Source organism: Artemia franciscana, chromosome 8 (genome assembly GCF_032884065.1).
Source record: "Artemia franciscana chromosome 8, ASM3288406v1, whole genome shotgun sequence".
Taxonomy (NCBI): Eukaryota; Metazoa; Arthropoda; class Branchiopoda; order Anostraca; family Artemiidae; genus Artemia; species Artemia franciscana.
This window is the reverse complement of record NC_088870.1, coordinates 25,073,986-25,090,076: the sequence shown is the minus strand read 5'-3', so window position 1 is coordinate 25,090,076 and position 16,091 is coordinate 25,073,986. Positions and strand designations below refer to the sequence as shown.

The 16,091-nt window shown below is 34.3% G+C and overlaps 1 protein-coding gene across 1 annotated transcript in view; it reads left to right on the top strand.

The window, feature by feature from the left end:
* The window catches only part of LOC136030196 (SNW domain-containing protein 1-like), a 43,623-nt gene that overhangs the window by 1,508 nt on the left and 26,024 nt on the right, over window positions 1–16,091 (top strand). The window contains exons 2-4 of the mRNA XM_065708959.1: window positions 5,969–6,128; window positions 9,338–9,505; window positions 14,110–14,292. Coding sequence (XP_065565031.1) covers window positions 5,969–6,128; window positions 9,338–9,505; window positions 14,110–14,292 — 511 coding nt within the window. The remainder of the gene's footprint in view (window positions 1–5,968; window positions 6,129–9,337; window positions 9,506–14,109; window positions 14,293–16,091) is intronic.

Here is a 16,091-nt window from a genome sequence, read left to right as displayed (position 1 = left end):
GTTTTTACATGACCTCACAATGAAACTCCTATTGATCCTAATTTTTCTACCAATTTCACAATAGATTTTGATGATTCTGACTTTGATGATCAACAAGTTTTTGAGGTCTTGAAGCATCTTGACACAAATAAATCACCAGATATTCATGAATTTTCAAACCATATGATCTGAGAGCTTGCAACAGTACTCACTGAACCACTGACACATTTGTATAATCTGTGTCTGGCATCTGGTACTTGCCCTTTGGCATGGAAAAAAGCAATAATTAAACCCCTGTATAAAAGTGGCACAAAAACACAATTTAAAAACTATAGACCAATATCAAACACTTCAACTTTTTCCAGAGTTATGGAAAAACTAATTGTCAAGAGAATACAAAATTATTTCAAATCGAATCTTCTTTGGCATCCATCTCAACACGGATTCTGTAAAAAAAACGTTCATGTAATACACAGTTTTTGGAAGTAATTACTGACTTCCATAGGATGGCAGATGAAGGTCTCAGGTTTGATTGCATCTATATAGATTTTTCTAAGGCATTTGATAAAATTTCCATTCTGCTTTTACTTCAAAAGTGTGAGGTATATCACCTTGGTGCCAGAACATTGAATTGGATTGGTGATTATCTAACAGGTAGGATGCAGAAAGTGATTGTAGGTGATGCTTTGTCCTCTGCTGAGATAGTTTTAAGTGGTGTTCCACAAGGTAGTTGCCTTGGTCCAGTACTTTTCTGCCTTTTCATCAATGACTTGCCTCTTGTTGTCCACCATTCCACAATTAAAATGTTCGCAGATGATGTAAAGCTCTACTGCTCCTTGACAAATTCAGATGAAGCTTCATTGCTTCAAAAAGACTTGGATGCAGTGCACAATTGGTGTAATGCTAACTCCATGTTTGTCAACAAAAATAAGTGTAGGGTTGTCCATTACTTCGGCAAAGTAGAACAAAGTTACCAATACCATCTTGCTGGACATTCAATCTTACCTGTTGAAAATGTCCGTGACCTTGGTGTTCATTTTGATTCTAGTCTTAGGTTTGACAAGCATGTCTCTGAAGTAACTCGTAAGGCAAACTATCAGCTATTATGTCTTAGATGGAATTTCCATAAGTTTAATCTCTGTTCATTCATTGCCATTTATAAATCAACAGTGTGACCTATACTTGAATACAATTCGTCAGTATGGTATCCATTGAATAAAAATGACAGAGCAAGGGTTGAAAAAATACAGCAAAGAGCAACTAAGCTTGTACCTTATTTGATACATTTGCTGTATGAAAATAGACTGCACAGGCTAGGATTGTCAAGTCTTCAATTCTGAAGGGATAGGGCAGACATTATTAACACATTCTGTATAATCAAAGGCATTGATAATATAAGTACATCACAGTTCTTCACATTTAATGACACTAACAGGACCCATTATCACCCACATAAATTGTACCCCTCACTTTCAAAATGGAAAATAGGCCAACATTCATTTTACAGCAGGGTGTGGAAGCCATGAAATGACCTTCCACCTAAAACATTTCTAACAGATGACATAAATAAATTCAAAACAAGACTAGCAGAAACAAATTTTCAAAGTAAATCATTTTTAAATAATTTATAGTATTATTTGTCAGTGTTTGTTGTAGTTGTTATTTTCATTGATTTATGTGTGTGTACTATGTTGTCAGTTGTATTATGTATTATGTTGTCATAACTTCTATTTATTATATTTATTGCAACAAGCTTGAAAGCTTACCGTATTTGGTATTAATAAATAAATAAATAAATAACAAAATTGTTTTCAGCTTCACAACTTTGCTCAATCCCAATTCATAAGGTTTTAAAGATATGCAAATACATTTCCTAAATTTTAAAAGAAAAACATTGATATGGCTAAGAATTCTACTAAAATAACAGGAATTGCATTTTCAGAACTAAAGACAGAGAAAAAACAATTGGTAACTGAAAATGTTGTTTTGTCAAAAAAAGGTAAAATGTTGTTTTGTCAAAATTACAATAGGTAGACTTGTCATGTAGAGGAATTTCAGGGCCCTCTAATGAGAGAAGGAGTAGAGGTGGGTACTTCAAAATACCTTCCCAGGATATTCTTTAGCCTGTAGATCCATCCCTGAAAGTTTCATTTTCCTAACCTGACCCCTTTCCAAGATAGCCAAAAGTCACTAAAATAGAATTTCACCACGGGTTTGCTTACAAGTAATATTACCTATAGAACTAAGCATATTAGTCCATGAACCCTGTGGGTAGCAGCACAAGATCTATATTCTATATTTATTTAATAACCTTTTTTTTTTTTGAATACTCTGTTAAATAAATATAGGGTCAATGTTCTCATTACCTGAAAAATTGTTTAGAGCCATGAAACTATTGTTAATAGATGCATTTTGACTTTGGGAACATCTTTTCTCTCTTGCAAAACTACTGCAAACTCAATGTTATGGAGTCATTATATATTTGCACATTAGGGGGGGGGGGTAAAGCATAGCATATATTAAATACAGCAATGGTTAGTTTATGTATTTAATATATGCTATGCTTTACCCCCACCCCCTTAATGTGCAAATATATAGCCTAAATTTGTTTCTAAACTATTACAGATTCATGATTTCAAATATTCAATCAATGAAAACAGAACTGATTGCAATTCTGTATGTATAAATACAAGAATATTCAGGCCAGAATAACTCCATAATGGTGGGTTTGTGGTAGTTTTGCAAGAGAGAAAAGATGTTCCAAAGGTCAAAATTCATCCATTAACAATAGTTTCATGACCCTAAACAATTGTTCAGGTAATAGGAACATTGACCAAATATAAAATACAGACATTGCCCTGCTGCCTGAAGGGCACATGGACTAATATGCTTTGCTCTATAGGTAATGTTACCTGTAAACAAGCCTACTTTATGAATTTTTAGTTTGCCCCATGGAGGAGGAGCATCAACCAGAAATAAATGTTCTTCTCTAATAATGACAAAGAAACAACATGCAATCATCAGAATCTTGCTATATGCAGCAATACACACTTTAGACAGCTCGTGATGAAACTGAACATTTACCTTTTTAACCTTAAATCATAGTCCAAAACTATTGACCAAGAAATAGTCTAAGTTACCTTTTGGCACCCCTTAAAGGCTCAAAATGGACTTGACCACAGGCACAATTATTATGTTTGGAAAGACCATAAAAATGGCATTTGATAATGTATTAACTTTCTTCCTATCTAAACTAATGAACAAGGAAAAAAGAACTACTGTATTTATTGCTTTGGGATCCTTAAATTTGGTAATATTTTGGGGAAAGTACTAGTTGAGTTGTAACTCATATTCAAACAACTAACACTCATATCTAACAGGTTCTGACAACTCATAGTATTCAGATTCTTTTAAAATACCAAGGACATCAGAATGGGAACAATTTTCCCAGTTGATTCCATCTTAGGTTTATTCAAACCCAAAAACCAGGATTTTCACTTTGCACAGCTCACAGCATGAATTTTGTTGTGAAAGATCTGTTGATACCAATCTCCTTGAATTGTATGACTGCATAACTTAGGTACTTGATTGTGGGGTTCCTGCTGATATGCTTGTCTTTAACTTTTCTAAACCTTTTGACAGAGTTTTTTATCAAGTGACTTGCAATCAAGCAACAATCAGTCAAGCTTGAAGAGAAATCCCTGCTCTGGATCCTTGATTTTCTGCACTGGTGATCTCAGTGTGTTCAGTTATTTGATGGTTCTGGTAACTGTATTCTTTCTTCTTCTAAGCAGATTTTGAAAGGAACACCTTTGGAAAATGTTTTGGATCATACACTATTTAATTCCTTTATCAATGATGCTCACTAAATTAGCATAATCAGCCATAAATTAGCACTGTAGTCTGATGACTCAAAGCTTCTCGAACCTGCCTTGTCATGTGCATATATTAAATACCCTTCTACAAAACAATCTTAGACTACTTGGTCAATGGGCTGAGACTTGGCTTCTTGAATTCAATGTTGCCAAGTGCCATGTTATTCATGTTGGTAAAATGGATCCCTGTCTCTCTTTGTTTTCTTTCAGGCCACCCAATCTCCTCTGTAAATGATAAGCAAGATCTTGGAGTCATCATTTACAACAAATTAAAATTCAGTACCCATGCCAAGAAGTGTGCTGGTGCTAATTAAGTGTACCCCTTCCACTTAATGGACTAGTTTGACCCAAGCTTGAAGCTGGAATATCTCTAGCCTCCCTGTATTTAAAAAAAAGATATAGAAGTCTTGGAAGACATGCCACTAAGGTGATATCTGTCTTGTGGGTGCTTTCTTACCCTGCAAGATAATTTAAGCTGAAACCAGAGATTATCAGCTGAAATTTTTTAAGCAGTCTATAATAACAGAGTCTGTACTCAATTCTTTTCTTCAAGAATTGCCAACAGTTGTCTCTGAAGACACAGAGACTTACTGCTGAATATGCTGACATTTTCAAACAAATGTTGGATGCTGAGTGGTCCTTGAGTAAGTGTGAACTCTACTGGGAAGCCACTGATAATCCAACTACACCTGGTCACTAAATAACATAGAAAACAAATTTAATCATCAACTCTGGAGCTTTACAGGGAGACATACTTAGATAGCTCAAAGCTGCAATTTAAAGTAAGGTAATAAAACGATATCTTAAATTCAGGGGAAAATCCCTGACATGGCTTAAATTCTTTTAAAATAACAAGAATTGCATTTAAAAACTGAAGCCATTGAAAAAGAGATTTAAAACTGACAACTAAGGTAAAACATTTGTTTAGTCAGAACTCATATGGGTATAGACCTGTCATATATGCAATCTTTTAGCTCTAAAAATAAACAAAACAGTAGACATAGTAGCTAGGCATTTCATATAAAGCTTTTCATACTGCTTCAAACTGGTTACATATGTTTTCAAATCAAGAAGTTATATTATAATACAGTTGATTGTACCTTTGGAGTCTATGTAACACAATGTGAGTTTTTTTTTAATAATGTAAAGAATTTAATAACACACAAATTTTTCACATCAAAAATATCTTCACATTGATGATCTTGGTATGCTACTCACCACCTGTTGATAAAAATATATTGAAACTAGAAGCTTTATCCCAAAGGTATCCCTTGTTTTAGTTTACATTGAAGTGCATGGCTTTGGACAAGGACTTCAATTCTTGTCAACAAATTTTATGGATAGTTGGGGTGAATAGGATTGAGGTGGGCCTAAGTGTTGAAGTTGTTGTTTTGAGGGAGATATTTTCACCAGGAGCAAATTTTAGGGTATGTAGACTATAGGAAAAGCATTGTCTTTTCTTCCTTGTTTGGTATATCATTTCTCTATAAGTAACAAACTATACATTTGGGTTTAATTTATAAACCAATTACATTAAGAATCTGAATAAAGAAACTGCTTTTCATAGCCAAAACAAGCTAAAAATTACTACCCCTTATGCCTAGAAAATATATATTATTCTTCATAATGAGGCTTCATTGTGGGATTGTGTTAGAAGGGGTAGGTAGTAGAATGAAAAGGTATGTGCAACTTAATAAACATAGCACCAACATAAGTAATTCCTTACATGTCAATGTGAAAGCTCATCTAAATTGTATAAGCTAAGCAACTTGTATATGGTGCACACAAAGTATTGAATGAGCTAGATTCAATTCTCACTTTATTAATTATTAAGAATAGACATGTTTTAAGGAATCTGACTTGTAGTGAAGCTGCATCATCAACACTTTCAGAAAGAGATCTATTAGCAAGATATGGGGAGGTGTGTTCTGTTTCCAACATTCCTCTTCCCTTTTTCTAGCTAAGGGAAGGTGAAGAATGACGATTTTTGCTACCATTGAAAGCTGCTATGTTGGGAAAACGAAATTTTAGTGATTAGATTCACCCTCTCCCTGGCTCTTGTTGAAGTTTGTGATAGATGGTATTGTTTTTGCATTTCTCTCTTTCTTTTCTAGTGTCTTACCAAGGCCATCTCAGCCTGTTTTTGACCGAGACTCAGATAGAGGAAAATCCAATCAAGTTTCTGCCAATAGGATATCATCAGCATTGGTTTTGGCTGCAAAAACTGTTCCACCTTATGGACAAAGAAAGGATTTTGTGCCAAGACTATTGGAGGTTTGTGTTGTCGTTTTCTTTGCAGTGATTGTGTTTTGGCAATCTTATTAGCTCCTATAAAAATAATTGAGTTTATATGAACATTTTCTTATCATGTACTAAACATAGTTGCTATGATTGCCTTTTTTTTTAGAGAAAACGGTCAGACAGACTATATGTCTCGCCTTTTATATCTTTATTCAAAATATACTCTTTGCATTTGACTCTATATAACCTTGCAACTCCAGTAGGATGTTTATTCTGATTTTAAACAACCAAAATTTGACCAGTATTTTTCTTGAATAGTTTGCCCTTTCAACAATTTTGATATTTGCTTGTGAGTAAAGGGACGGTAATAAAATTGGTACACATGGGTCTAATCCTTAAGGTAATGTTGAAGGATTTCTTTCTAGTAGTAAGGAGAGGGAGTCAAAACAAAACAGGAGAACAGGCTGCTCAGTTTCATTCTGGCAGGGAGTTGATGGGGATTTCCTCTATGCAGTTGTCTATGATACTATTAGGTGTTTTATAGGTACAAAAGTATAGAGGATTTTTTTTAGCAAATTCCATAAGACCAGGTGAAGGTTTCCTCTAGCAATGATACTATTAGGTGTTTTATAGGTACAAAAGTATAGAGGATTTTTTTTAGCAAATTCCATAAGACCAGGTGAAGGTTCTCTCACAGTTTGTGAAAAAGGAACCTATGAATATGTCCAGGTTGTAAAATATGTAGTTTCTTATGGCTGTAAAGTATATAGTTTCCCCATGGGCCTGCCCTAGAGCTGGCTTAGTAAATCTTGTTTTTTTGCCAACATTGGTTGCCTTATTTTTGGGTATAAAAAGGAAGATAGGACAAAGATACTCTAAAGCTACTGATTGCACATAGGGTATCAAATCAGTGTTCCAGTGTCTGGTTCTTTTTTTTTTACAGGGACAGGTTGCAAGCCTGGCACCCAATCTTGCAGCAGCTATAATCAAACCCCATGCCTAGTATTACCGAGCAGAGGGCTAACCACTCTACTACCACATGATATTTTGTCAGTACTGTCTTCTTGGTATTTCATGTACCCAAGCTCTCATTTTTAGCTTTCTGGTCTGCATAGTAGCTGTAAATGTACATTTATTTTCCTTGGTTACAGAATTTTGCAGTATTCTTGTGTAAATTGATGTGTAGGCCAAATGCTATATGCACTAAACAAAGCACCAAAGTGCCATATTTTGGAGTCAAGTATTCTGGTATACTGATAATGTCTATTTTGGTGCTATTTAAGATTCTATTATTTATTTCAAATGTAAGAGTTATAAATTTTCGTAGTTACTTAAATTGTAAACTTCAACTGGTTTTGATCAACTAGTTTCTGGGGCCTTTGTTTCTTCTTCAGTGGGACCTTGCTGGGATTATTTTGCCATCTTCTACTTACTTTGTATGCTAAAATTGGGAGTATGGGCCATGGCCCTGTTGTTGCTGCCTCACTCCCTTATGTATATAAATATGTTTAAAAGCAAAATTTCATATGCAATTGATGAAGAAGGCTTACTTAAAGAAAGTCAACAAAATTGATGAATAGCATGGCATCTGAGATTCTAAATTTTTGAATTATAAAAATGTGAATCTTTCATAAAGCTTTATTGCTGTGTTTTGGCAAAATTTTGAATGGATTTCTGTTTTGTATCTTAAAATAGCCAATTTGCTTTGTGATTTGAAAATGGTTTATATTGTATTTGCAATGACTACACTCATGTAAAACTGCATATGTAGTGCAGTTTTGGAGGCACCTACTATATTGTGTAGCTTGAGAATAAAGAATGCTAGTATGTTAGTCATAGTTTTGCTCGCTACTCAGTTTTTGAACTATGAAAAGTGCAATTTTCTATGTATTTCAAAATGTGCGTAACCATATGTATTTTAATGAATACCCTTATATGTAAATAGCTAGAGCAAATCTTAAAGTCTATGGTAGCATTTCGCAAAGATTTCTTTGTAAGTTGTTGAACTTTAAAGTGGAAAGAACCACCTAGCAAGAAGCTCCATACTGTACATGGAATGCACACAATAAGGGTTAATAGTTTTAATCCTGAACCTGGGATAAAATTTTACACCAAAAGTTCTCTGTCTATAAGTAGTATTGTATAAACAATTTTTAATCTAACCACAAAGTTAGCAACTTCTAAGCAAAAGCTAGCATACTTTATAAGGTTTTAAATTCAAACCAACACTCATTGCAAGAAATATTTTTACTTCTGCTGCACTTTTATCTGAGGCTTAAGACCTATTAATTTATATATCATAATATTTTGCTATTTGGATCTTTGGCTTAGCTCTCTTGTTGCAATTGGGTACCAGAAAAACTTATCATACACAGATTTCTAAGAATAATATTGAAAGACAAGAAGTTAGTGGTGATAATAATTTGAAAATTTAACAAGTCATTAAGTTACTGACACAGACACCATTTCATGACACTCTTGTAATGTATTAGCGATATTGATTCATTTACCAGATGTTGTTGCTCTGATTGTTAGATGTGAATGTGCTGGAGAAGAGTAATATGAGTCTTTGGGGGACCGTCAAACAGAAGACAAAAATGTTCACTAGCAGGTTATTTGGCCTGCTTGTGAATATACCAGAGATGTAAATAGTGGAAGTTTAGATTGGCCAGAGAAAATGTTTTGTATTCGAGGATAGCTTCTTGTTTTTACGACATTCTAGGGCCAGAAACAACTGTCTGTTCAGTGTGAGGGCTAAAGACCCAAACTGCCAAACATAGCAAGGGCTATTTATGAGTTTCAAAGACCCAAACTGCCAATCATAGTATGTCAAAAGCCATCTAAAAGGGCTTTTTTCATGGGAAAAGAGCCAGTAAAACTGGCATTTTAGCTTGGAGGAAATAAAATGAAGTAATTGAGTGAATCCCTACTTTAGAAAAGACAGTTGCCCAAGGGAATATTTGCATCATTATTAGACAGTAAGGTTCTACCAGACATCAGATGATCTTTTCCCAGAGTTTCGAATCCTTAAGAGTCCATCTAGACCTAAATGTCTAGTGCTGCAATTTTGTGTGTTCTCTAGAAAGTTTTCTTAGGTAAAAGGTGCTTGCAATAACCTGCAACAAATACATAACTTCAGAGTGTTTGAACCTTTTTACGGGTGATTTACTATAAAGCTAATTGACTTCAGAATGGATATAATTTTATTTTATGTTTTGTCTCCTCCACTTTTGTATTTTTAGGACTTTGGTGATGGCGGAGCCTTTCCTGAAATTCACTTTGCTCAATACCCACTTAATATGGGTAAACCTGGCCAAGAGAAGAAGTCAAACGCTTTAGCTGTACAATTGGATGCCGAGGGAAAAGTGAAGTATGATTTGATAGCTCGACAAGGTCATGGAAAAGATAAGGTACTCTTTTCTCTAATTTAGGTTGATCTCTTCGGGCTGTTAGGCCTATAATTGTATGCAAACATGTGAATAAATTGCCTCGTAAGTGCAAACAAGCTCTATCCTTAAAGGGGCTCATGAGTGAAATTGTAGGATATTTCCGAGGAGGAATCTTGAATCTACATATCTTCTTGGAATTAAGGTAAGGGCCTAAATGTTGAGTATGGTTGTATGATTTAAGAAAGCGAATATGTTATTAGAGTCTAATAAATTCAGACCTGGCTTTTAAAGAGGGAAGTAGCAGACTCTTTGAAAGTATATTGTTAGGTAAAAGATACTTGTAAAAGTCTGTTATTTTTAAGGTAGGCTTAAAAAGAGAGGTTCTAAGGGGAGTTGTAAAATTGAGGGCTGATTATTTATCTCTTGGAGGAGGAAGAAAATAGATTGAAACTGCTAGAAAAAAGGAGGCACTTATTCATGCCAAGCGCGTTGATGCATGGATTAAAGTGTGTTTCTTACTATGAAACATTGAAGGTATTAAGAAATAACATCTTTGTATGTGGGAAACATGATCTGGTTGATTAACTTCTTTTATTTGAATGGGTACTATCTATATTATTAAACGAATAATAATTGTGTCTATGCATCTGTTTATTTATCTGTAATATTATCTTGAAAATCGTACTATTATTTTTTATTTTTTTTTTGAAATTCGGCTTGTTACCATTTTCCTGTGTGACAAAAAGATCTAGTTTGGTCACGAATTCGGGAAAAATTACTTAGGATTTTAATTTTGGAATAGACATTTTTCTTATGAATGATATGACAAATGTTTGGAATACTTATTATAAATATTGTTGAGCATGGGTGGCAGTGCTAAAAAAACAAAAAAAGCATTACAATTTTATTCCATTTTCCGTTAGGCAAGGGGAGAATTAGCTGGACACCGTGAACACTTGGACAAGAATTAAGATTAACCTCATCTACCTGAAATCAAATTACCTGATAAGTTTTAAAATTTATTAAGTTTAAAAATAAAGCTTCCTTAGTAAAGAGCATTGTGGGCACAATGTATTATTTATGTTTTGCTTAGACCAGGGCATTGTATCGAAGGAGTTGTCGTAGAAACTTCGAAAAGGGCTCATTTTATTGGAAATGAAAAGAGCTAGTGCCCTTTTTAATAGTTGAAAGTGATTGATCGGCAACGAACCCCCCTCCCACGCCCACTTTGTCGCCAAACTCATTCAGTGAAAATTTTGAGATAGCCCTTATGCTCAACATAGTTGAAAGATCCAGAAAATGTGTCTTTGAGGATGACAGCCACCCCACAGTCTTCAAGGCAAAAGTTTTAAGTTATGCCCTGGGGGCATTTAAGGTTTATATAGAAAGGGTGATCGTATAAATTTTGGAGGGTGATCGTTGGATTGGTAATCAAAAGTTCTAGTGCCCTTTTTAAGATCCAGAGTGATCGGAGGGAGGATATCCCCCCACTTCTCGTATTTTTCCGAAATGTATCTAATAGAAATTTTGAGCTGGCTATTTGTTGTTGTAGGAACTTCTAAAAAAGACTTATTAGATTGGAAATTGAAGGGGCTACTGCCCCTTTTAATAGTCAAAAAGAATTAGAGGGCAATTAACCCCCTTCTTACACCCACCATTTCCCCAAACACATTCAATCAACATTTTGAGATAGCCATTTTGTTCAATGTAGCTAAAAGGCCCGGAAATTATGTCTTTCATGAAGACAACCCCCCACAGTCCTCAGGGCAAGGGTTGTAAGTTATGCACTAGTATCCTATGTAAGATTAAGAGTGATCGGAGGTCGGATACCCCCCTCTCACATTTCGTATTTCCTGAAATATTTGTGATAGAAATTTTGAAATGGCCATTCGTTGTCGTAGAAACTTCTAAAAAGGCTCATTCGATTGTAAATTGAAAGGGCTAGTGCCAATTTTAATAGTCGAAAGTGAATAGAGGACAACTAATCCCCTCCCCCCCACCATTATCCAAACACCTCCAATCAAAATTTTGACACGGCCATTTTGTTCAATGTAGTTGAAATGTCCGGAAATTATGTATTTGAGGATGACAATCCCGCTGCAGCCCTCAGGGCAATGGTTGTAAGTTATGCCCTGGGGCAAATAAGGCTTATATAAAAAGCTTGATTGTAGAAAAGCTCTTCAGCCCTTTTTAAGACTCAGAGTGATTGGAGGGTGGATACCTCCCCAACACCTCAATTTTCCCAAAATGCATCTAATAGAAATTTTGAGATGGCCATTTCTTGTCATAGAAACTTCGAAAACAGCTCTTTCGATTGGAGATTGAAAGGGTTTTAATAGTCGAAAGTGCTTGGAGGGCAACTAACCCCCCTCACTCGCCCACCATTTCCTCAAACATGTCCAATAAAAATTTTGTGATGATCATTTTGTTCAACGTAATTGAAAGGACCAGAAATTATGTCTTGGAGGATGACCCCCCCACAGCCCTCAGAGCAAGGTAAGTCATGCACTGGGGCATATAAGGTATATATAGAAATGGTGATCGTATAACCTTTGGAGGGGGCAAATTGGATTAGTAATCAGAAGTTTTAGTGCTCTTTTTATGATTCAGTGATAGGAGGATGGATACCCCCTCCCCCTCTCCATGCCTCGTATTTTACCGAAATGCTTCTGATTTATTTTTTAGATGACCATTTGTTGTGATAGAAACTTTGAAAATAGCTCATTTGATCGGAATTTGAAAGAGCCAGTGTCCTTTTTAATAATCGAAAGTGATTGGAGGGCAACTAACCCCCTTCCCACACCACCATTTCCGCAAACACATCCAATAAAAATTTTGAGATAGTCATTTTGTTCAACGTAATTGAAAGGACCGGAAATTATGTCTTTGAAGATGACCCTCACAGCCCTCAGGCAAGTTAAGTTATGCCCCTGGGGCATATAAGGTAGATATAGAAAAGGTAATTGTGTAAATTTTGGAGGGGGCTCGTTGGATTAGTAATCAGAAGTTCTAGTGGCTTTTTTAAGATTCAGAGTGATCAGAAGGTAGATACCCTCCCCCCTCAAAACCTTTGTATTTTCCCGCAATGCATCTGATAAGAAATTCTGAGATGGTCATTTGTTGTCGTAGAAACTTCTAAAAAGGCTTATTCGATTGGAAATTCAAAGGGCTAGTGCCCTTCTTTTAGTCAAATGTTATTGAAGGGCAACAAGCTTCCCCCACGCCTATAAATTAAAAACACATCTAATCAAAACTTTGAGACAGCCATTTTTTTCAATGTTGTTGAAAGGTCTGGAAATTATCACCCATACCTTCTCAAGACCAGAAAATAATTTACACTTTACTGAAATAAAATGTCTGTGGTGTGGATTGTCAGTTTATTGTACATATACTGAAATATATATATATATATATATATATATATATATATATATATATATATATATATATATATATATATATATATATCCTTAAAGTCTTAATAATTTAATTTATTAACGTTAAAAAAGTAACACCTTAGGAATATACCGAGAACGACTGGGGGTATTAAGGTGGAACTTTTGGGGATACTACTATTACTACTTCTGCTCTTACAATTTAAATAAATAAAAAGAGTGTAAGTGTATTGAGGTTGTCAATGAGTATATATAGAATCTTTGGGAATGGTATAAGGTTTTATTTTTCAGGTTAACTTCAGAAGCTATAAAATTAAATTAAAAAATACTGTTTGTGTCAGGATTAAAAATTGTTGAAAAAGTTTCTCCAACATACAAATAACAACCCAATACTATGGGTTCTTACAGAAGAAAACTGAAAAGATATAAAATATTTTTTTTCCATGAAAAGGACTATGTCAAATAAAATGAACAAAAATTGGTTTAAAAAACTTTTTCCACAAGACAAGTTTTTCAAAGAAAAGTAAAGAGCTCCATTAAGCTAAGAATGGGCAAAAATAAAGTCAAGTAATCTTATAGACGTAAAACTACCACAAATCACTATAAATGAAACTCAAAACGAACAGAAATTACAATAAATTGCCGATTCAAACTCAACGAGCAAAAATTAAAATGAATAGGGTTGATAACCCCCGTGCCTTCTCAAGATCAGACACAGTTTGCGCTTTACTGAAAACAAAATATATTTGAAATGTTTTCACCTTTCTTACCTTCATAAATGAAAAATTATCAAAACCTTATCGAAGAAATGTCAGTATATGTCAATTTAACTGACAATCCACGGTCTTTTTTTTTTTTTTTTTTTTTTTTTTTTTTTAGCACTCCTAGTCACCGCACTCAACTGCTGGGAAATCTTTATCTAGGCTTATTTTTACGTTTTTTTTTTTCATTTTTTTCAAGCTTTAGGGCTCTATACTTGAATATAGATGGATGCAGTGACTGTGCTAACATTTAAAACCTACTTGTAAAAGTCAAAATGTTTTTCAGAAATCAAAACAATGGAGTCAAACATAACCAATAGCAAATGTCTAAACTGAATAAAAGAAAGAAAGCAACACAGCTTTTCACTAGTAGATTGAAATCCGTTATTTTTGTCTATTTTTCAAGAATTTGTAGTTGTAGTGTGTAATGACCCAGACTTTCTTTCTTTAACTGTTATAATTTTTTAAGGTTATCTATTCAAAACATACTGATTTGCTTCCTTCAGAGGTGTTAAATGAAGAAGACCCAAGTCTTCAGAAGCCAGATCCAGATGCTTTGAAAGACATCACCGAAAGAACCAGAGCTGCACTGGAGAAACTGACTGCCAGTAAAATATCAGCTGCAATGCCTGTTAAAGCGGCTGCTAAGCAGGTTTGTTTCAACTTCATTATATTTAGGATGTACACTGGACCATGAATAAATAAGTTGCGATTAAGCTGGATTCAGAAAGTTAAAGGTTTATAGCCCTCAATACTTTTTTTTCCTTTAAAAAATTGCTTTACCTACTTATTTACTGCCATATCTCTCTTTTGACGGGTTTTAAATATCAAATTTTAATTATTTAGTTTACTATATATGCAAAAGTTACATTAAACCTCATACTGGGTGACCCCCTCCCCCCCAGCTCGTTAAATATATTTAGCACAACTTCAAAGTGTAATTTTTGGTGATCATGCATCTTGTAGGGAGGTAGGTTGGTGTTGGAGATTAAAAACAATATTTTCGGGTACTGTGTTTTCTTCTAGACCGCTTTTCAACAGAGAAGAAACTTTTGGGGAACAGATTCAAAGGTAGACACACTCACAAGACGCTTCTTAGAGAGTCTCTCCATAAAAACTTGAAAGAGTTCCACAGTGTCTTCGACTTTCCACCTTTAGTACAGTGAAAATAGATTTAATCCAAGATGTCCAGCCCCTTCCAAAAATAATAAAACTTTGTGCTCATCAAAAATAAGCTTCATTAATTGAATAATCGCATATTTGCAAACTGTTGCGTATTATTCGATTAAGTTGTAATCAAATCCTTAACGGGTCTTTTTTTAGATAAAAAAAAAAAATATAGTAGACATTCGCAAAATAAAGTGCAGAAGAAATGAAACTATTCTTTTTCTGCTTTGTTTTTAGCGCGGCAGTGAAATTAATCCAGTAAAATAAAACTATTTTGAAGTGTTTTGCTTATGGAGTTGGCAATGATAAATGTACTGAAGTAAATCTTATGAACTTTGATAATTTATTTCTAAGCTATCATTTGTAATCTATATATCACATTTTTAAAAAAAAATCAACTGTAAGCCATAATATTTTTTCTCCATTTTTGGTAATGATTTAGTTTTTTTTTTAGTGAATCGTACAACAACAACGGAATGTTTGACGCTAAAATAATATTATAACCTTTACACTTTGTAAAAGTAGCTTGTTACTCTCTCAATAACTCTGATGAAATATAATTTGCTGCAGTAAATTATTGTCCATTTGTATAACAATTAGTACACATATGATATAACAATTCTAACAACTACGTTTAAATTGGCAGTTGCAACCTAGTAAAGAACAAATCACGGTCCATGCATCAAAAAACTATTTTCTGATTAGTCTTAATAGTAAAGTGTTACATTGAAAACAAATTTTAGGTAAAGGTAAAAAAGGTAAAGGATACGGTATAAGACTTTACAGTCCCTACCGGCGGTGCTGATCTCCGTTTCTTGGCCCTTCAGTCAGGAAGTGCAATGGGGGGTTGGGCCATTGCCAAAAACCTGTAACAGGAATATTTGCAGCCCTCCACCTTAAACAACAGAAGAAATGTATTTTCATTTACAAAATGATGTAACTCATACATACCTTTGACAAGGAATAGGTTACAAATGACGCCATGTATGCTATATTACAACCATAAATAATGTTGAGTAAAATAGTTTTCGACAATACCTGCATCTTCCTATGCAAAATGACGTAACATGTGTATCTTTTTAAAAGTTGTTTTTGAGATATGATGTCATATGATTCTCTGAGGTTTGTTACTTTACCAGATCCAGCTACGGAAAGGCCAATGGCTTTTTCCTGTGTGTCACATATCATATTTTCTATACTCACCACAGCTGATAAATTTATTTTACTTGAGCATGATTAAAGTAAGACCCATAATCGCCTATTTTTTAGTTTGTTGTATAAAAG